Source organism: Saccostrea echinata, unplaced genomic scaffold (assembly GCF_033153115.1).
Source record: "Saccostrea echinata isolate AGI-Se365-2 ecotype Australia unplaced genomic scaffold, CSIRO_AGI_Sech_v1 ptg000012l, whole genome shotgun sequence".
Taxonomy (NCBI): domain Eukaryota; kingdom Metazoa; phylum Mollusca; class Bivalvia; order Ostreida; family Ostreidae; genus Saccostrea; species Saccostrea echinata.
This window is the reverse complement of record NW_026889761.1, coordinates 19,431,022-19,455,131: the sequence shown is the minus strand read 5'-3', so window position 1 is coordinate 19,455,131 and position 24,110 is coordinate 19,431,022. Positions and strand designations below refer to the sequence as shown.

The window sequence follows — 24,110 nt, the reverse complement described above, 5'->3', positions numbered from 1 at the left end:
TTAACAGAGGGTGAACTTCTTTTAATATCTAATATGCCGTTGAATCACTATATTAAACAATCAATTTACACATGATGAATTTTTTAAAAGTATGAAGTTATTGAAAAATAACAAATCTAGTGGCGATAACAGAATTATAAATTAGTACATGAAGAGTATATCTGATTTTTTATTGAGTTTGTATGTTGACTTATTCAATAGAATATTTGAATCTAGAACAATTCTACACCGTGGACTTATGGCGATATGGTGAACTTATGGCGATATAATCCCAATATATATAAATAAAAATGATAGTTCTAATCCCAAGAATAAAAGACCAGTTACATTCATAAGTTGTTGGGGATTTCTTTTTACTGCCATTATCAACGAGAGACTAAATGATTATGCTGACAGAGCCCAACTTATCTTAGAGAACAAAACTGGTGTTTAAAAAGACCTTTACTCTGGATCATATTTTTCATCATACACACTTATTGAATTATTTAAATTATATAAAAAGAAGTTGTACTGTGTTTTCATTGATTTTGAGAAAGCCTGTGTCTCAGTCTGGCGAATAGGTTATTAATTAATATACATGACATATGTATGTTTTAAAGTTATAGCCAATATGTATATGAGTAGTAGTTAATGGAGCATCATCCAAAATGTTTTCATGTACTGTTGGAGTAAGACAAAGTGAATATTTATCACCATTTTTATTTGCACTGTTTTTGAATGATTTTGAAGAATTTTTGTTCGACAAAAATGTAAAAGACCTGAAAAATCTATCTGAGAAAATTGAAGATTAACTTTATACATGTATATATCTACGGCTTTATGTTTTACTTTATGCAGGTGACACCATTTTATTATCGGAATCCCCTGAAGATCTCCAGTATCAGCTTGAGATATTCTCTGAATACTCATAAAAATTGCACTTGAAGGTTAAGGTCTATCACTGATGAAATATATTTTTGGACTTTGGGAAATTATATAGCGTAAAAGAGGATATCTTGAAATTAACTAATTCATTTTTATCATAGGGAGCGTTCCTTTTTTATCCAGGAAAAACTTAAAAGACAATGTAGTATTGATAAAGAAAATCGCTTTTGCTTGCTCAAATGGAGTAAATACATGCAAATATAATAGCTACGTTTTCTTGGCCTAATAAAATATTTATAATACTTGGATTTATTTCAAATTATGTCATACAGTGCAAACATCAATTACTTCTATTTTATGTCAAATGGTGGGTCAGTTCAACTACTCAAAAATATCCGTAAAAATTAGGGTGCGGTGTAGAGAGAATCCTTAATAGTACTTAAACAAAAATTGCTATATTTGGTAAAGGTAAAATCAGTACTAATATTTAATTTAATTTTGAAGGGTTCCGTTGGAAATTGTTGGAAATTTTGAATATTTAGGAGTAACATTTTGTAAAAGCGTATTTTTCAATTTGAATATTAAGGAAATGTATGAGAAAGCTACAAAAACAATGTATGGTGTTCTTGAAAAATGTGGAAACCTAATCTGACAATCGATTTTAAATTAAATATGTTTTAATTCTTTTATATGGTTTTGAAGTATGGGGTTTAAGTAATATCGCTCTTTGTTGAAAGACTTCATCTAAATTTTTCTAAACATATTTTCTTTTTTTTATTATTAAAACAGAAAATTTGGTGTTATGACTATACAATATACCAAACCCGAGGTCTTCCACACTAAATTTTATGGTATATGGAGAATTTGGTAGACACTCTTTATCTTTTATTGTTAAATTGAAATGATTTCTCTCTGGGCAAAACTTGTTGATCACAAGGTACTAAACTGTCATCAAAATTATCATATGTGTTTAAAAATTATAATACATCATGGTGTAATGCTGCTAAAAACACACTGACCATCTAAAACAAATTCTTCCTAAGTGTTCTCGTTCTTCCTCTTCTTTCAACTACAGTCCAGCTGGACACACAATTATTGGTGATGTAAGTATAGTTCAAAATGAAGACCTAAAAGGGCCTTATACCGTGTTTCTTTCCATATATCTCTTATGTTGTGAATGCTACCTGTGATGGCTATCTAATCTGATACCGGCAAACTTTACTGAGATATTTGTATCATATCTAATTTCATTTAATTTGGGATAATCCTCTCTTCATAAATCTGTTTTAAATATTTCCCAGACAAGACATGGTTTTAACTTATTTTCCTAATCAAATTTTCTTTCAAACGACTATTTTTTAGGCTGTTAATCTTTCAAACCTGGGAAGGATTTATTTCTTCCATCATTTGTACTGCCTATCCAGTTATGGGAATTATCAACAATATTTATAAATACATTTTGTATTATATATGACCTACGGCTTTCCATAATTATATCTTATAATCATAAATATATTATGTCTCGGGAGAGACATATCCCGATTACTTTCAGCGATGGATATGGAATTTCCTAGTTAGGAAAAGCGAAAGTAAAAATTGCGCTATTTAAAATAAATATATATGATTCAAGTTCTCTGAAATAACAACGTTGAAAGAATATGTTGAAGTGTTTCATTTCATCATGTAATGTTAGATTATTTCCTTTTTATGTTTAGATTGCTTTACTGAGTAATACATATTTAAGCCTTTTCAATTTTTTCCATGTTATATTAAAATATTTCCTTCTTAGTTTTAAATTTTCCAGTAATGTTATGTAATATTAAATAAAGATGAGATTGTTGAGATCTGACAGGTGCCCTCTGTATAACAAGATCTTATTTCATTGTTTCTTTTCTTCCTACAGTATACAATTCCCTTCTTTTTATTTCCTTTAATTGTTTTCTAAACTGATATAGTCCCAATTAATTCAGACAATTGTTTCATATTTCATTTTAACTTCCTGAAATTTACGAGCGCTGTTTTAATAAATATTTCCTTGGCAAAACCTAGCTTTAACTGACTTTTCATAATAAATTAAAATTTTAAACGAATATTTTTGCGCTGTTTCAAACCTCCATTCGTAGATGATTTATTTTCCCCTTTAATACAAATATAACTGTTTGTCCAGTTCATTCGATTGTATTGTAAAAAATAAAATAAATGCATGTGTAAATAAATATATATAAATATTCGCTTTTAAGATAAAAGAGATTTATAACAGCAATGTAATTCATATAAATTCATAAAAAAGTATAATTTATAAATTTATCTAAGTAGCATTGAAATGGAGTTCCACAATCGTAAGCATTTTAAATCTCAACTTGAGGTAGATCTTGACTGAATATGCGTACAAAGAAACTTTCAATCTACAGAATATATTTTCTTGAAAATTAAATAACAGTTTAATAAAAATCAGAAAAAAAATTAAAGTGCTTTAAAAACATATTTGTATCTTTAAGCTTCTAAAGTATGTGTAGCATCTCACTCCCTTTTGTTGATCATATCTAAAATTTTTCGATTTATAGTCTATATTTTTAGAAAACATTCTTTGATTGGTTTGTATTTGTTGTTTTTTTCATGAGAATGAATAATGGGCAATCCCATCGATATGTATATATGAAATGTACACAGTATAATTCAAAATATATTTCAAAGGAAAGCCCAGGCATTTATTCCCCCTTGTCTGTCGTCTGTCGTGAGTTGTCTGTAAACTTTCACCTTTTCGTCTTCTTCCTTAGTACCACCAGACCAATTTCAATCAAACTTGTCACAAAGTATTCTTGGGTAAAAAGGATTCAAATTTGTTTGCTTGAAGGACCGCGTCCTCATTCAAGGGGAGATATAGAAGAATTCGTAAAAAAAAAATTGATGAAATCTTTTAAAGTCTTCTTCTAAAGAACCACGGGGTCAGAAAAGACGAAACTTAAAAGATAGCTTTCTGACATGGTGTAGATTCATAGATTCAATTTGAATCTAATTATGGCCCCCGGATATAGAGTGTGGCCTCAAAGTTTTATATTGGAATATATAAGAAAATCTTCTAAAGAATATGGAGGCCATGATTAGTTGTATATACCAGGTACTCATATTAATTCGAATCGCTTTCCCTGGGGTAGGGTGGGTCAACAACTGGAAATTAAGGTTTTTTTGTAAACAAAAGCGGGGGCATGATTATTAATATGCATGTGTTTGAGAAATTCTTAACTGTTCTAGATAGTTTTGAATTTCTTAATTGCAAACCTTAAATGTAACACATATAATATCAGGATCACATTTGTTCAAATCAGGACCACTATGGGAAGGACTGAGCCATAAAAGAGAATATATATTTTACCCCTGGATTTCATAGCAAAAAATATTTAAAAATTGCTACCTCAAGAACAGCGGAGCTATTATTAATGACAGTAATATGTAAGGACCCTGAAGTAATGCAGAATCAAATTTATTCAAATCATGACCCCTGGGACTGAGATGGGGTCACAATAAGAGACTCTTTTTTTACTAAGGAATATATATATATATATATATATATATATATATATATATATATATATATATATATATATATATATATATATATATATATATATATATATATATATATATAAAAGAAAAAAATTAAAACCTTTTTGTCAACAACAGAAGGAATCTAATATCGTATTAATATGGAGAATCATTAAGTGAAGATCAAGAGATTTGAATCAGGTCCCCATATGCCGGAAGGACTTTAAACTGTTAATTTTGGAATAAATAAGAAAAGAATTAATAGAAAGTTTTTGTCAAGATTTACCCGAGGATGATAAATCAAATTAATATGCAAGCATCCTCATGTAGACTAGTGCAGATTTAAGTTTGTTTAAGTCATTGCCCCACTGGGTGGGGTGGGGCCACAATATATAGTCAGCTTATTTAATTGGGCATATTCAGGAGAATTAAAAATTTTCTCTTTATCAGCAGAGCCAATATGACTTAGGTGAATCTTTTAGCCAATGGCTTGCATGGCGTCTTCCAGATCAATTTTTTTTCTTATTTTCGGCCAAATTCAAGCACAATAGTTTTATTATATGTATTATTTTATGGAATGAGTTTTGATTGGTCGTAGAGTCTATTATGAAAATTGTTAATTTTTTAATGATTTAAAGTTGCTGTTACATGTACCGAGATCTATAAATTTAGGGAAATCGTCTACAATTATTAATTGCCCATAAAGCTTCTTTTGTTTTTTGTTTTTTTGTGTAAACATTTTTTTATATTGTTGTTCTTTTAAATATACAATCAAAACATTATAGGAAACTTTGATAAATGGTCTTACTTGAAAATTACTGATCTTTTTTCAATGTCCTATCGAAAGATGAAGATTGTCACTAATTGTGTTTTCTTATCATTTGCACATGTGATATTTATTGAAATATAGCTGTATTCTGAATATTTATTTTACAGACGGAATTGATTTAATGTTATTTATTTTAAAAACTGGAAATAAGAAACTCAAAATGGACAAAAATCAGGTCAACATTCACCTTAAACTGACTTTGCTGGTCGGAGCCGCTATAAAATTTGCGAAATGGTGACTTTAAATGAGTCTGTTGACTTGTTATTCACGTTTTCAAGCTTAACTCGTTTTAGAAATTGTTTGTACTAATAGCATGCTCTTGCGTACCGAATCAAATGGGAGACTTAAACTCTGAAGTTAATGATATATTGCTACATAAATAAGGGAAGTTGACGATAGAAAAGTTGAAGTCATCACGTTTATCAAAAAGTTTTGTTCTTAGGTTTCCATCAAAGTTTTTTGCAGTAAAATTTGTAGTCCAAAAAAGAAACATATCTGTCAGATTCTTTCGAGTTCAAAGGGTTACATGTATATCGAATCAGCGTACTAGGAAACAAATGTTTTCTTCTTCTAATGTATAAGTTTTTTAATAAATTCTGTTCATATGAAAATAAAAGGAGTCTGCTAATAAGGGGTCGCAATTGATAACGATGAATTTCGACAGATTGTTGGAAGACTTGAGCTTCAGAAGCTAAATAGATAAATTGTCAACAAGAAATTCAAGCATGTTTTTAATATCGACTTCGGAGTACTTATGTGTACAATCAGACTTCTTTTAAGAAAATAATTTTTCATATTACCAATGGCAAAATAGGTAAATTTATGAGTTCCATTTTTAAAGAGAAAGAAACTGTCAATGATTTCAAAAAAACATTGACTTAAATTAACTTCAACTGCGGAATACAAACTGTTTGTGATAATAGATATTGTCCAGCTCAGGCTCTTTAAGCCAGTGCCATTTGTGTCAGAAGATAATTCTGAATCAACTCCGTACTCCGCGACTCTAGAGCAAACGTTCTCGTCACTGCATCAAATGTGCGAATATGTTTATATATATAATTCATCTAAATCTACTTCTAAAAAAGTAAAAAATATCTCTGATGACACATAAGCTATTTGTGTTGTGTATAAATAGAAAGATATCTATCAGTTTATATAAAATGTGATGATAATTGTAAGATCAATAAGAAACATATTAGATGTTCACTCTTAAAATTATTCAAAGCTTGAATTATGTTTGTTCCAAATTCTTACCTCAAAAATAAAAGAAAGTAAAAAAAAAAAAAAAAAACTAACACGAGTAAAGAAAGTAAAAAAAAATATCGTATATACTATTATATTGACATAAACTTATATAACAGTACTTCATTTTTATTTGATTTCACTCTTGGGGAAAATATGACTGTTAGCTCAAACATTACGAATGTAACTAGTATCAAAACAACCAAAACACTGATTGGCTATTTTGCCTCAGTCATATAACATGTGTAAGGAACTATGATCCTGCGCATGTAATGCAGCAGAAAAGGTAAAATTTCATATAAGAATATTTATAAAGCTAGAGTTGCTCATATATTTATTCCATTTTTGATTTTCAAGATGAATCAAAAGCTGGTGTACCCCTTAATGTTTACTTTTCTAATAGGATCCTTTGGATTCTCTGTTCTCACGGATAACAGCGACAACAGTACAAATCTACTGGACACCAGTGATCTGGACGCTAAAAATATGGACGTTTTCCGGCAATTACTGAACCAAGAAACAATCATTAGAATGTCCCTGGTAAAGAACGTACACGCATTAATGAAGGACATGCTCGATCTAAAAGGAAGTATGGAGACACTAAAATCTTCACAGCAAAATACAGACTTAGAAATTAACGCTTTAAAAGAGGAGGTTGATAAACTGAAAAGAAAGAACCAAAGACTTGAACTTGAAAACAGACATTATGAGGAAAACTTCCAAGCTGTTGCAGAAAATTTTACCAAAATTGATGAACACATTCAACAGGCAGTAGAACAATTGGACGAGAAAAGACAGCATTTTGAGACAAACACTAGTGCGTTACTGGCGGATCTTAAAGTAGAAGTTCGTTACCTGTCAGTCACTCTTCTAGACTTGAATAAACACACTTCGAAAATAGACGAAAGCATTCCTGTAATGATACAGGAAAAATATGAACAATTATCTTTAAGATTGAACACTTCCGTGGAGAACCTGAGTAATGATATAATGACAACAAATAAAACAATGGTAAAATCAATGTCTGATCTCGAAAACTTTCGAAGTTCTATCCAAACTACTATATCCGGTAAGTTTCTTTCTTTCTTTTTTTCTTCTTTTTACTTTGAATAAATTTTCTTAAGGAAAATTTCATGCGTCATGAAAAAAAATATCCAAGAATCTGGTTGCAATATACCGGTAGTACATTTAAAACACGAATATGGGTGCAAATAAAACATAAAAAAATCATAGAACTTTACCGATAAACTTTATGTTGTTCCTTGAAGGAATTCAAGGTACTGTCTGTTGTTGCTTGTAATGTAAAGCTGTGTAATAAACGTAACACTAATGTAATCATTGTAAATATTAATCTCATGTATATTTTATCAATAAAAAGTTCCATTTTATATATAAATATATAATCTCGTTATCTCGAATTTGATGGGATCGAGAAAGCACAACTTAAGGACCCAATTCCTTCAGATTGCTTTTTATTTACGTTCAACAGTTTAACATATTTGTATTTTAGTCGACATCAATAAAACATTAGACGAGCTGATGGCGGAAGTGAAGCAATCTAAGTATGACCAACTGCAGCTGTCTTCCACAGTGTCGTCTCTCGAGGTGTTCCGAATGAATTTGACGAACAACATATTTGGTAACAGAATTAAAAGAAACATAATATGAGAGATGAGTTTAAAAATATATATTCAGGATTTGAGATTAAAACTATTTTTAGCAGACTATATACATTAGGAAATTTACATCTCATTAGTACGAAAATCTGAACCATTCAGAGCGCATGGGACATGTCTAAATCGAATTAACCATGTAACAAGTTTGGCTTTCCAGAAAGCCATAAATGTCATCTCTTTGGCTTCATGAATGTCACAGAATAAACAGTGGAATGTTACATTATTTTTTCAGCTATTACATGCAGTAGTATCGCTTTTGAAAAAAAAAGGGGGGGGGAATCGACGACTTATCTGAACAATCTTTGACAAGGGGAAAAAGGGGCTGTCCAAACTCCACATTTTCATTTCTTGAAAGGGAGGATTAAAACTTTTCCAACAAACATATTTTATATTATAGTACATTCCCATGGGATGATTTGACGTACCATACTGCAACAAAAGATGGAAGATGGGGCAAGGACGCGCCTTTGAATGAATATTTTTAAAGTTTGGGAAAAACATGGAAGGGGGACGACCCTCCTGTTGCTACATGCCTATATTATTTTACTTGTTGTAAATATGCTTTATTCATTTTGAATATTTTTTGTACAATGTCTGTAAAAAAAATCTAACCACTGAGTAATATTCGTAAAAATTAGATATAAAACAATTGTTCCGTATGAAGATGGATAAAACCTTAGCGTTTCTTTTGACTTTAGTTTGTAGTCGCCTACTACAACAGCAAAGCAGTTTTAAAGCGCTAACTTAAATTAATCCGAACCTCACTTATAATTTCCAAAGATTTTCCTTATTTTAAACGTATCCTCTGAAGTGACTTGGCTATCGAACCACTGGGAATATCAAGGAAAACATTGAGACACTCCTGCATCATATCCTTCTGCTGCCAATATGCAGATTCATGTGTTAACGCTATATTGTGTTTATATAATATAAGTACATGTACACGTATACGCTTGTGGGAAAATAGCATGCATAGAAAGGTTATAAAATTGAAAAGTTACCATTTAAAATTAAGTATTGGCACACTGAAAAGAACCTCAATCTACCAACATCGATTTTATACGCTGTTTCACGAGACACATTTTATAATTTTGGCTTTATTTCAAGAATACGAGGAGTGATTTTTTTTTTTTTTAACTTTTTTCCATTAACAAAAAAATGCAAATTAGAATTGCATAAAGAATTAAATTGATAAGTTGCTTTATTTATTAATCCTTAAAAAACCTGAGCCATGTCAAGAAAATTGTGTTTTTCCTAAAACTTTTCCGCAGGAGTAATTTTAAAGAAAAAAAGAATAGTGAAGATATCCGAGAAAATACTCAAATGATTCTTTACTATTTTTATTCCAATGCCTGCAGCACTGAGCTACTTAAATCAGAGACATTAATTTATGTTTCTGCTTAAATTGTGCTTTTAGGTAAAATTTCTTTTCTTCGAAATTTATTTTTTTGAATAAGTTCTGTTTTATTTTTCATATACGGCAGTAAGTACATATAAAAGTTAAGTATTTGCCATTACATATACGCATTTAACGTGAATGTTTTCACTGTTTTCTTTCGTCAGTAAATCTTGGATCCACGCCTTGGCTTATACATTCAATATGCCACGTTTTGTGTATTTTGATCCCCGCGCGCTGACCATCGTTTCTGCTTCTGCCAAGTATTGCCCACAATCAACAAGCTGATTATTATGGCAAATTTGGTGCGCATGATATGACCAAAAATTAAAACTTTGAAAGGTTAATATTAATAATATTTCTTACTTATGGTTAGAAGATGATCACCTGAGACCTAAAGGTGTCAGGTGTATTCGCCGAGACTATCATTCCATTCTTTGATGGTCCAAGGGAAATAGGAAAACTTTTTACGCAATAACCTAGATACAATGTTTATGTGTATTTTGAAGACCACCACCCCAGCAGTCTAACCTCTATTATCCTAATGAACCCTGTGTAGTTTTACTTTAAGATGGACCATTTTGTAATAATAAGGCAGAACGCTCAGTTTTGTTTACATCTCTATATTTAGAAATCGTGTCATCGTCAGGTCATTTGCCAGACCACCAGCTTATCGATGCAATGGCAGCTTACACTAGGACTTCACTTCCGGAAAACGAACTTAATGTGTCATCTCCCGAGGGAGATGACAATAACATTTTAACATTGGTTATAAATAATCAAGTATATATATATATATATATATATATATATATATATATATATATATATATATATATATATATATATATATATATATATATATATATATATATATATTCCAGAGAATACTCTTTTTTATTTCAATATTTCAATATGTTGGATTTTAAATCTTAAACTTTTGAAAATGACATTTGTAGGAAAGAAGGTAGTTTTTTCTGCCACAATGACGTCTTCTGATACTTCTTGGAGCGGTGGAACGCTTGTTTTTCCTTCTGTTATCACTAATGAAGAAAATGGATACAACCCGAGTAACGGAATATTTACTGCTCCTATTGGCGGAACGTACGTCTTCTTTGTGAATGTTCAAAGTTATAGTTCACAAACAATGTATGTAGACATTGTATTGAATGGATCAACAAAAGTTAGAACTATGGCCTACAGTGATAATTATGAGGCGGGTCCCAATATGGTGGTGCTTACAATTCAGAAAGGAGACGCAGTGTGGGTCAGACATTACTCTGGTACAGGTTATTATACTGATGGTCCTATTACCACTTTCTCCGGTTTTCTCTTATCATCATATATATAATAAATCCATTACTTATAGTGTTCACCGAACCCTTAATATGTATTCTGTGCTGTCTACATATACATGAAATATTTTTATCTTTATTTGCTTAAAGATTGTTTACATATCGACCTATATATGTTAGAAATATATTTAATTTAATAAAAAAAATTGGAAAGAACATTTCTATCCATTACTGGAAGAAAATAATTTTTGCTTACAAGTATAATTTCTTGTCAATGTATGTGTGAAAATGTTTTAAAAGAAATATATGGAGATAACAAACAGTATTCAAGCTCACAAGTCCATTAAACAATACAAAATAGAAGCAGAGCAAACCCAGACCTCCAAAACATCGGAGGTGGGATCAGGTGCCATGGAGGAGTAAGCATCCCCTGCCGATCGGTCTCACCCGCCGTGTGCTCCTTGTCATGATCGGGAAATAACGGAAAAATCCGTCGACAATTCAAACAAATAACTCCTAAAAGCTACCTTGTTTGTCATTTTTGAACCACAAACTATATATTACTCCATGTATTAACTATCTATATTATGAGTATGTGTAAAATGAAAATGTTTTATATTCAAAACATATCTTTAGTAATATATGTGATAGGTTTTATATATTATTAACCTAATTTTGCTTTATAAAAAATGCACAAATTTAAATATTCTTCTTGAGTCTTTTAAAGATACGTGTATGTGTGTAGAAAAAAAGTAACCAGCGACCATGTGAAAAAAATCTAAGATTATAAATGGGACATAATAAAAAAGCCAGTGAGGATCAAAATTTGGGTGAAAATAATTAAAATGTTTTTTGCAAGGCTAAGAATAGAGAAAATTGGCAAGTGAAAACAGGGTAAATAACATTTTCATAACAGAATTACAGTACTTATATAGCATGTAATTTCCATAACACTCCAAAGAATAAGAGAACAGATACATTTTAAAATTTTGCATGGAAAACTAAAGATTCGATAAAAAAGAATCCAAATAAGAAGGTCGAGAAGAAGAGATTGTTATAAAGATTTTGAATGTGATAACAAAGTTTCTTTCTACCAGGGCTTCTAAAATCCCTGACATTAATATTTGATAACCACACTTTGTAGCGAATCAATCTAAAATAAACCTTCAATTACATGAAACTAAAGTGGTTGGTTGTAAAAAAAATATCAAACGTGTTTTGATAGGTTTTTTTGACAGTTATAGAAAGAACCATTATGTCTTAATGCTGCATTAATTTTGGATGTCTGAAATAGCGATATTGATATCACTCAAGATCCCTTACATAAGCATGAAAAATGTAAAGATAACGAATAGTGATCAATCACAAAAAAAATAAAAAAAAGAATACAAATCTGTGAAGAGGGCATATAATACAGACTCCTGGAAATTCCAGAGGTTGGATCAGGTGCCTAGGAAAAGTAAGCATCTCCTGTTAACCGTCCAAACCCGCCTTGAGCCCTATGTATTGATTAGGTAAACGGAACATTCAGTAGTCAATTTCAGAATGAAAACAAATGCCTAGCAATTGGTATGAAACAAGTCAGCAAAAATACGACCCAATGACAGATATCACCCCTACCAATGTTTTTGATTCAACATCAAGGCACGTGATGTAGGTTGACCCATTCAAAGATTATAGGGTAGAACCGGTTTTATAAAACAGGACATTACTATAATCTGTTTCTTTTAAAAACTTGTACTATAAAAATGTGTATTCAGACCTTTCTGAAGGATTTTCAAGACTTTGAACAGAAATGGGTGGGATTTTAAAAAAAATCACAATCTACCTAATTAATCTTCGCTTTTGTGATAATTTACGGCAAAAATTGGAGCTTAGTAGTGTTAATTTTTCGCCCGATATACTGGTAGAAAAAATGTATATGACAAACCTTTGTTTACCTTATATCTCTATTGTTATTTATGCGCACAGTGTATCTTACCACCAACAATTGATCAATCATTAAATGAATAGCAAAGTTAACTTGACACCTATATGTTTAATTTTTTTTTACTTCGAACACGTGGTTCAATTCAATCTACGATCGATATTAAATGGTTTGCCAAAAAAAAATTTAAAAAAATGTTTTTATGAGAAAATACAAAGAGGAGAAAATATGAAAGATGCCACGGGCGTTCGTAATTTGTTGTTACGTTGTTAACTAGAAAATGCATATGAAAATTCTAGTCTGTGCCACGTTCAGAACACTAGCGCTTCAATGTTAAGGAAAACGAGCACCATCCCTTAGGCATTGAAACAGTTAAATGAACAACAATTTTTTTCATATTACAATACCCATGATCACCTGCGCTTTTTGGTCAGGGAACCCACCTGACAACTGTATTCACAGATTGAACATGCAGACGAAAATCGCCTTACAGTATGACTTTGAGAAACCTAGATATCCAAGTTTATCCCATGTTTACCCCTTTATCCCGTGGATATGACTTATCGGATATTTTTTTCATAACCCACAGTTGTGACGTCACAATGGTTTTTGCGTTAGCGTGATGAAGTAAAATAAAGTGGAGTCCTATATAAAACAGTGTAAAACATTGGTTGTGAAGTATTAAACATGGGATAAAAAGAATCTCCTATGATTTGCAGTTGGATATGACTTTTATCCAACTCGTTGTGTGTTTTTTATCACCTCGCCAAGGCTCGGGGATAAAAAACACACAACTCGTTGGATAAAAATCATATCCAACTACAAATCATGGGAGATCCTATATTTATTTATTTATTTATTAATTTGTAAATGTGACCATGGAAATAATAGAATAAAAATGGACAGCATGGAAATGCATGCAAATGCATGGGAAAAAAATTTGTATGTACCTTTCCGATAGCCTTGTTTTTTTTAACGTAAAATTCCTGTAGTATCCGTCGTAACCCACAATGCAACTCAACTCATACTGGTAGCTCATTTGCTAATTTAACGCCAAAAGATATAGTCCCAGTTCCAATGCAAGCCTGTTTGTCCAAAAAATAAATTTTAATACATACGCCGGTATGTTAAGGCTACATATCCTGCTTGCCTATACAGTATGACGTCATACTAAGCTGTATGACGTGAACTTTAGATATAATGATTTCTTAATATCTATATTTAAATTTCAGGTCCAAGAAGTGAATGGAATCATTCAAAAACATAATATATACTAAATCTTATCGTTTTGGGGTGGTTAATATAGCTTAGTATTTGTCACGGGGGTTAAATACCAAACCCATGACGTCATAACTATTGATCAAATATTTGCCGAGTAAAAATGAAACGTGACGAGAATTCATGTTACCAAATATATGAAATGGGAGTTTTAAAGCATATACCGTGAATTTCATGTGTGATTCATAAGGAATTAAAGATTAAAAATCAGATACGCTGATTTATACTTATATTTTCTTATAATGAACACAGGCAGTGTTTTGAAATCAAGATCAGGTTTTCCTCTGTCGTTCTAACAACAAAGATTCAAAAGTTCAACACTACGCCGCATACTTTGAAACATAAATTTTGTTTGTATCGAAAGCTTGTATTCTATATTACTTGGAAAGTGCTGCTAGAATCGTGTGGTTAATATGAATTGATGACAATTCCTTGATAATATGTACAAAATGTGAAAATTTTGGTAAGGTTTCATGCGAACTTTGGAATATTCTAGCAGCACTTTTCATGGCCCAGTGATGATTTTTTTAAAATTATTTTCACAAAAAAAAGTATCCCCGGAGTAGTGTTGAACCTTTCTTCTCTTTTTCGTTAAGGCAGATTTTTTTTATTTATAGACATCAAGTGATGACGTCCTAGTGGAGTCCTTCTTTTAGCCTAAGACTCAATGACGTTTATACAATGGATAATAATAGTAAATCAATGGCTTTTCCGATTTATCAATGTTACATTTTACGGAAAAAGTCTAAATTCGCCGAAAAATGATCTGGGTACTGCCTTATTAAACCTGCGTAAGTGCAGAAAATAATGTCATGAAGAATACTTATTGACGTTTGAATGAATTCAAGAGAGATTGAAGTACATTTTTACAGATATTATTCAGTGATGAAAAATGAAACACAAGATAATTTTTCTGTTTACAACGTCTCCACGTGCTAATTACTGCCACATTTCCTTGAATAATTTACCTTATCTCGTTGAATTCTCTCTAGATCTCGCCAGAACTACTGTGAGAGCTACTGGGAACTCCTCGGATTTTATAATTTGCAGAGCACCGAAAAATAAAATGTTCCGAACACATTAGTAGGGGTGGATATGTTTACTAACAAGGTCATAATAACGACCATAGATTTTACGAAATAAGGCTTTAAATAAGGTTTTTGAAATCCCTGTAACATCAACTTATCTGTCAGTAGCCTTTCAATAAAAGTTTTTGAATAAATTCTGCTTCATATGAATGCAAAAATAGGTCTGCTAATAACGGGACGAAATTATTACTCAACGGAATTCCGAGAGATTGTTGGAAGACCGGATCTCCAGAAACTACAAAGATTATTAATCGTCAATCAGAAACTTGTGCATCTTTTCTTTATCAACATTAAAATACTTGTGTGTACAATCAGAATGTTTGTTATCAAAATAATTTTGCAAATGACCAATGAAAAGGTAAGTAAATTTACGAGTTCCATTTTTATTGAAAAATCAGTTGTCTATCACGTCAAAAAGCCTGATTTTTAATTTATCAATAATCTTTTAATAATTGAATTTTGATAAATCTAATACAAATGAAGATCGTTTATTTCAATATAACCAAATTACAGCAAAATAGAACAAAGGACATTAAATTATTGAAACTGCTGAACTTGTTTGATATAATTAGATGACTATTTAATAATAATAATATTTTTTTCTATAATTACGTGCAAGAGACATGATAGTACGCTGTCATAAATAATGAAGTTTACGAATGATATGAAAAAAAAATGTGTGATATGCACCACAAATTTGAAGTTTAGAATCGATGAAATTCATTTTTTGTGTTTTTTTTAATTTATTTTTTTTTTATTTTACACATTTTTGGATGTTCAGTTTAATGAAAATAAATAATCTAAGTTATGCATAATTTTGTTTAACCGGGATGAAACAATGGAGAGGTATAATGGCGGCAGTGTAATGAATATATACCCTTGATATAAAATAGAAGGGAATATATTGGTCCAGTTTGTACTTGATGAAGATTGCGTTCATGTACTTTAATTTAACTGTAAGAAATATTATAGTCTGGTCCGATTTATAGAAAAAAATACTTCTAACGGCAAATAATTATTATTTGGTCCAGCATAGTTTTTTTTAACCTATTTCGAGTACGCTGAAACCGAAAAAATATGCTGGCCTTCATGAAAATGGCGTCAAAAAGGTCAAAATGGCGATTCAAAATGGCGGACATCCAATTTTTCTAATTTTCTCTTAATGTCGTTCAAATAGGAGAAAGAATGTGTGAATATCTCACTGAGTGTAATGCAACTATAAAATGATAAAAGAATGCTAATATCATTACTTTAATTCAGAAAATTTAGTCGTTTCTACACTTAATTCGAATTTTCTCTGATATATTTGTCTATTGTTTCTATATTCAGCTTTGTTCAGGATTTTACATTTGCAAATATCCATACACTGCAGATTGGGGTTTTTTCCCTCTGCATCTCACTATTCTACAACTGTATGATGGTACAGCTGTAAGTTACAATTTGAATTTCGGAAAAATATCTGCAATGGCCCATTCATAAGTTTGCAGCAAACAACCAAGAACATCCATTCCATCTCATTGGACTTAGTAATATGAGGTTACCACTACATCTGCCTATCTTTATAACACGTACTGCCTGGTATTGTGCTTGCTTTACATGCATATAAAAAGAATGGAGAGCGTAATTCTTACATTATTTTTAATAAAAAAAAATGTTTTTTTCATAATGGGTGGTGGGAGGAGACAGGGTAATTTGTTTTTCCCAAGGTATAGCAAAGTTAATAGGAAGAGGAATTTCTCTTGGTGTCCCTTTGTTCGGAGTGTTGCTGATTATATTGATTAGTCCATTTAATGATCAAACAAAAAATAATACTAGAAAAGTTTCATTTTTTTCTGGAAATAGCTAAAACAAACTTGACTTGTTTTCCTCATATTTGACCGTGTTCCAAAGCTCTGAACCCCTGTCAACCTAAAATCACTGCAGATTCGCTGTCATTATCAACTCGCACTTCCGCTTCAACATCCCTCAGCACACCATCAAATATAGCTGAAAAAATCTTGCCCGACTTCATTGAACCCTTTGCACAAGTTTTGAAATTAGCACTTGTAAGAGCTTAGTATTTTCCCGCAACATCCTTTATTCCAGCTTTAAATGCTATATGTTCAGTCAGCCTTCGGAATATCGGTCTTCTCAACAGCTCAAGGAGCAACATATTTCTGTTCAAATGTTAAAAGACTATTTTGTTTTCCAAAACCTTATGCAAAATGGAAAAAAAAATCTCTGATAAGACAAGTAGCTTTCTCTTTTGTGACCATAGAGATTTATTATCTTTTTCGGTAGAAAGTTAAATCCATTAGCAAGACAATTCTCAAACTTTATCATCTGGAATCACATTGTGTGCATTTTTTGGTGAAAAAAGTTGAATAATTGTGCGATCTAAGAGCACCTGCAGATTCCTTGTGATTTCTATCACGTACAAGTTTTCGTACCAATAGGCCGAAGCCATTCTTGACTTTGATCTAGTCAACACTTCTCTTGACAACAAAATTGTCTTGAACACTCCAAGAACTTTACAAGGCAACTTGATCCACATTACTTTGTTAGGATAATGTATGGTTGTATCAAGAATCGAGGGGGATTGAACACAAACAGTTTCCTCTCTCCGATTTTGTAAATTTCAAAACAATCTGCACCGAATTCCATCCGAGTATGACAAAAAAGTATGTTTGGATTATCAATTTTGATTTTGAACATATACAATATTCCTTTAAAAAAAAGGAATTTTGCAGTTGCTTAAATTTAAATCTAACAATACAAGATTATCCGTTCACAACATTAAATATTTGTAAATACAGTTGATTTTTGTTGGCTATGAATAACAAAATGCAAATGCAGGGACGCAGAATCAGAGCTAGACAATCAAGAATATTTATGGTTTACGTATAGTATACTGGTTTTGATAAATTCTTAATAAATATGTTGATATATAGTATATTACATTCAAATTTATATGATTTAATAATTCCTAGCTCTCTGAATGGTTGTGGTTTATCATTTTAAAAATCATACACTAAGTTATGTTGCACTAGACCTTCCACATGCACATAAACATTTTTTTTCTACACTGCATGGACTAAAAGTAGATCGAAAATTTCCAACAACTGAGATAATTTAGCAACCCTCGAACTACAATGTTTACTCGCCTATGGGCTCGTGGAATACTGCTCTTGGGGTAGCTTTATTGTCATATTGTCCTCCAAACAGCAATTATTGTGTAATATTATTAACTTTTTATATTAAGAAGCATGGTTAAATAGGTAATAGGTAAAAGTTCTTCGTAGATGTAGTCAAAAGCTTATCTTAATAACAAAAGTAATAAAACAAAGATCAGTGTCATAAAAATTATAAGTCATTAACAACAATATCCTCAAAGTCTTATTGAATATTTAAACATTATTTTATTAATTTAAAAACGTAAACTGTAATTAATTTCCTCTGATATTCTGCAAAACGCCTCAGAATTAAGCAGTCTGATTATTTTATGTAATTCTAGCGTTCGCCATTTTGAGCTAATTAACACAACTTTCAAATTTAAAAGACTAAATTTTCCGAATTAAAGTGATAATATTAGTGTTCTATTATCATTTTCATAATTGCATTACGCTCAGTAAGATATTAACACATCCATTCTCCTATTTGAATGACATTAAGGAATAATTAGAAAAAATGGATATCCACCATTTTGAATCGCCATTTTGACTTATAAATTACAGCTTCACCATCATTCAGTTGTAGAATAGTGAGATGCAGAGGGGAAAAAAACCTCAATCTGCAGTGTATGGATATTTGCAAATGTAAAATTCTGAACAAAGCAGAATATAAAAACGATATACATATAAATCAGAGAAAATTCGAATTAAGTGTAGAAACGACTAAATTTTCTGAATTAAAGTAATAATGTTAGCATTCTTTTATCATTTTTATACTTGCATTACACTTAGTGAGATTTTCACACATTCTTTCTCCTATTTGAAAGACATTAAGAGAAAATTAGAAAAATTGGATGTCCGCCATTTTGAATCGCCATTTTTCAAGTTTGTTCAAATGAGGGACCATTTAAAGATCTTCTTCTCAAGAACCAGTGTGTTTGAAAACATGAAACTTATGTGGAATCATTGTGAGGTAGTGTAGAATTAAATTTGTACAAATCATGACCCCCCCCCCCCCCCGGGAGGTAAGGTGGGGCCACAATTGGGGATCAAAGTTTTACAAAGAAATACATAAGAAAAATCTATAAAATCTTCTTCTCAAGAACAGCAAAGCCATGATTGGTCATACTTATTTGGAAGCATCCTAAGGTAGTGTAGATTTAAATTTGTTCAAATCATGACCCCTGTGTTAGGTGGGGCCACAATGGGGATCAAAGTTTTACATAGGAATACATAGGAAAAATCTGTAAAAATCTTCTTCTCAAGAACAGCAAAGCCATGATTGGTTATATTTATATGGAAGCAAAGTTCACACTCAAAGTTCTAGAGTTTTTCCCCGTTTGTATTAAAGGTTGCATGGCCCTATTTTTAGCAGAGAAGCATGTGGAGAGTTATTACATATAATACAGGTTGTCGAAAGACTTTATATCCTAATTACATCTATTAGAACTGTTTAGTAAGGGCTAAATTGGACATCATGTGTTGTGTAAAATTTTGACAATATCAAACATGTCAAGAACGAAATATTGGACGTTATAAGAACAAGTGGAAATTTGTGATGTTTTCAGACAAAGCACAGTATTTGTTGGTCCAATGAAAAAAAAATATATTTAAAAAAAAAACCCAATGAGAAGTGGTGAATAACACGTAAAGCACAAATATGCACAAAGTATTTGGATCCGCGCCCAATTTCATGCGAGCAGTTATGATGTCTGGACGTTATAAGAACAAGTGGAAATCCGTTATATTTTCAAAGCACAAGTATTTGTTGGTGAAAAGAAAAAATATATTTAGAAAAAGGCCAACGAGAAGTGCTGAAGAACACGTGAAGCACCAATATGCACAAAGTATTTGGACCCGCGCCAAATTTCATACAAGCAGTTATGACGTCTGGCGTGTACAGATCTTCTCATAAAATCGTTACTGCAGTGTGAACAATATTTTACATAAAAAGAATCTTTTATACACATTTTAAAGAATAAGAAAACAAATATATATATCCATATTGGCATTTACAACGTGAAAATTTTTGTAAGAAGATTGTTTATGTAGATATTTACGGTAATAGAAAAAAAAAACCCAAAGCAACTCCTTTTTCCCAATTTCCCAACCCTGAAAAACCTATTTCTTAACAGGGGTCCATGTTTTCGGTAAGGGAGGGGGGTGGGTTCCAAAGTCATTTTTTATTTGCTTCACTATATACATTTAATATATCTGAAAATCCAGGGGGGGGGGGGGCATTTAGACCCTTTAGATCAGCGCATGCTCTTCTTTTTTCCTGAAACGGGAGACACAAATTCTCTGAATTGGCTTGTTTTAGATTAAAACAGAAGAAAACCGAAGAGGTTCATTCAAGCATACTTCAAAAAGAAATTTATAAAATAACTTAGAATTATGAAAGAGGTGTGCGGGTGTGGGTGTGTGAGGGTGAGTGTTTGTGTGTGTGCACACAAGCGCGTTTGCAAGTACATGCTTCTTATTTGATTAAATTGTTTGTTTTTTTTTAAATAATCTATTGATTTGCATTTTTTCTCTGCTAGGAATACCCAATCATTTATTCAGGAAATTCTGTAAGAGTGATATATTTGTTATTGTGAAATATGTTTTACAGATAAGCATGCATACCTATAAATTTCACATGCTGTACAAAACGCCTTTTCGTCTTTTTCCTTAGTACCACCGCGCCAATTTGTAAAATGATACGTTACAGATCGGATTTTGCGGGTTTGTTTGACATTATAAAAATTGTTTAAAGAGAGCAAGTGCAAAAATTAAACAAGTCGAAGTGGTTACAATGAGAAGATTTTAATGATTGCTTACTTTATTAAAAATTAAGCAAAACACTTTTAATTTCTTGGTCATTTTATCAAAGCACAATTAGTATTTGTTCTCACATGTTCTAAATGACAAATTCTCAATCTGTATTTATAAGTCAGTGATAGTTGTGAACGAATAATGCACACATTTGCATAACAAATCCCACAAAGTATGCAAATCATTCTCTTTATTGTTTATTATGGATTTATGGGTACACAGATAGGGCGCTAGGTTTAGTTCGGGGGGAATTCAGCAATACGATGCGCAAGGTCTTGACCTTTCAGCGATTCATGAGCTATTTTGGAATGTCATTAATAAGCAGAAACAGCCATCCTCGCTACGTCCAGGTTACAGACTCAAACTTTGACGTTGTGGGGATGCGACACAGCATCAAATTCCCGTAAAAAAATTTGAACAGTAATGAATCGTTTACTTCAAAAATGCGAATTATAGGCTGTGAGCACATAATGTTTTTCTACGTTTGTATCTTAGTTTTTTTTTTTATTTTTCATTTCCCCCACACTTGTTTTAATGTCGAAACAAAATCAGGTCTATAGAATTACTAAGTGATGCTTTAAAACATGTGCGCTTTATGGAATGATTCATGGGTTCAGGCCCTCACCGTGCACATCTATAAATTTCGTATTTTAGTTTCAGTTTTTTACTTAATAATTTCGTTTTCTTTATTTAATAATTTCGTTTTCTATATATATTTAATAATTTCGTTTGTTTTTTATTTAATAATTTCGTTTTCTTTATTTAATAATTTCGTTTTCTTTATTTAATAATTTCGTTTTCTTTATTTAATAATTTCGTTTTCTTTATTTAATGATTTCGTTTTTTATATTTAATAATTTCGTTTTTTTTTGATTTTTTTTATTTTTTTGGTTTGCACTATTGGGCTTCCGTACACAGCTGGCACTTGATCTTTACTCCAGAACGTTTTGCACTATTGGGCTTTCGTACACAGCTGGCACTTGATCATTACTCCAGAATGTTTATTTATCGCTGTTTTTATCTGGATTTCCGAAATGCCACTTAACTAATGGTTAACATACCAAAAATAAAAATGGATTAATCTTAACTTAGATTTAGCATATTAATTAATGTCAGGATGCACTTAACTAAAGTACTTACAGAAGCAGGATGATTAAAGCTAATAGGAACTTTTTATTCTAAAATTAGACCTTTTGTGAAGCTTGTTTTCCATTCGTCATTGCCCCGTGATATAATTTTTCTAATAATTAGACAACTATTCGAATGAAACAAGATTCTCTTATTTCAATTCGTAAATAAAGTTTCATACAGTGCAAAATGTAATTATTTTAATATCCCAATTATTATATTCCTAATGATATTCCTTTAACGTGTTTTCTCTTTGAAACATTATTCCATACGTTCAACGCCTCTAAACCCTTGTTCCCTACGTCAAATGTCTTTGATTCTATTACATAAAGAGCATTAGATTTAATGACATTGTACACAATCTTGTATAATGGAATACTTTATCCGTTGACAGTTCCTGTGGTTGACCCTACATATACACTGTACAAAATTCCAAACGCATTATCGTAAAAAATTTATATATACGCTTCAGAAAGCTTAAAAGGAATCTGATGCATTAATATATTAACATAGTAATATTTCCAAGCTGGTAATCATGGATTGCGTTAAATGTAATCATTCCGAAGAATTGTATGAAATCGTTCTCACACTTTTAAGAGGAATAAATTTTTATTATATTCTTTGTGATCGTGGTCTTCATGTTTGTATTCAAAGAAATTCTGAATGAAAGATCGGGTATGCAGCCATTGACTTTAGGGAGCGTGGTAGGGCAGTCTGTATGATGTCTATAGGGTATTTCTTCAGAGAGGTTTTGTAAATTAAACAAATACATTCTTTTTAAAATGTAGTATTTTTTTTAATTAAAGAAATGCTGAGCCTAGATTAATGAATATGCATGCTTTCTATAGATGGCCAAGGCATCCAATAGACACCACACAGCTATTGCAAGATTATATAGCAGGTTTGGGACAACAGAGACCTGTTCAACAGAGCGAGCGCTAGCGAACAATTCTGTTGCAGGGATAAGTAATTTTGGCGAGCGCTTGCAAACGTTCGCTCTGTTGAACAGGCCTCTGGAATTATGCTAGACCGGGTACGAATTCATTACAAGGCCAGGCGATAGACATTTTAATCTTAACGTTTGACAGAAAGAGACACCACTGTTGTTCGGCATCACTGACCACCATTAGTAACCACCAACTTCATATCAATGATTCTGTTCACAAACAGTGCACAATCAGCGTCGGAAAACTGGTTTGCAGGCAAAGTCATCTGAGGTTACAACACACAAGTATTTCTACTGAAGGTCAATGTCAGAACGGGTAAACGACCTTCGTTGTCACCTGCCAAAAGACCTCAAGCTGCAGGAATGCTGCAAACAGGTCCATCAACTTGGGAAGTAGTTAACTCGTTTGGGGTAGTTCAATGCACAGTTTAAAAGCCAATGGTGAGATACAGAGAGACCAATACAGGGGTATAAAGTGACAGGACTAGAACAGCACGCTCAAAGAAATCAATTCCACGAAACAAGTTCACCTGTACACTTACTTTACGAAAACGATCTACATCAGCCAGGTCTTTCCAGACAAATCTGAAAAATGCCACTGGAATAGTGTCTCGGATCATACAATAAGGAAACGTGTGCATGCCAGTAACTTGCATTATAGGCGTCCTGCTTAGAGTAAGTGTACTTTTGACCAAACGTCACAGAGATTTTCATCTTAAATGGTGCACACGGCACTTGAGATTGAGAACCATCTATCCTTCTGTGTTCAATAATCCAGAAGTGAAAAAAGAATTAGATAGATTACATGATCAGTACCTACTGGTCCCTGCTGACAAAGCAGGTAACAACATTGTTTTTGTTTGTAAGGCTCATTATATTAAATGTATTTTAGAGGAATTTGGATTTAATTCTACAAGTGGTAATCCAACTTATAG

The 24,110-nt window shown here is 31.7% G+C and overlaps 1 protein-coding gene across 3 annotated transcripts in view; it reads left to right on the top strand.

The window, feature by feature from the left end:
• The window catches only part of LOC133185493 (multimerin-2-like), an 87,691-nt gene that overhangs the window by 26,222 nt on the left and 37,359 nt on the right, over nt 1–24,110 (top strand). The window contains exons 2-3 of one of the 3 annotated variants that reach the window (XM_061320756.1): nt 7,989–8,117; nt 10,510–10,946. In XM_061320756.1, the coding sequence (XP_061176740.1) occupies nt 7,989–8,117; nt 10,510–10,901 (521 nt within the window). In that variant the 3' untranslated portion in view covers nt 10,902–10,946. Of the gene's footprint in view, nt 1–6,814; nt 7,548–7,988; nt 8,118–10,509; nt 10,947–24,110 lie in introns of those variants that run through there. The other 2 variants (XM_061320755.1, XM_061320752.1) reach the window with 2 other exon arrangements.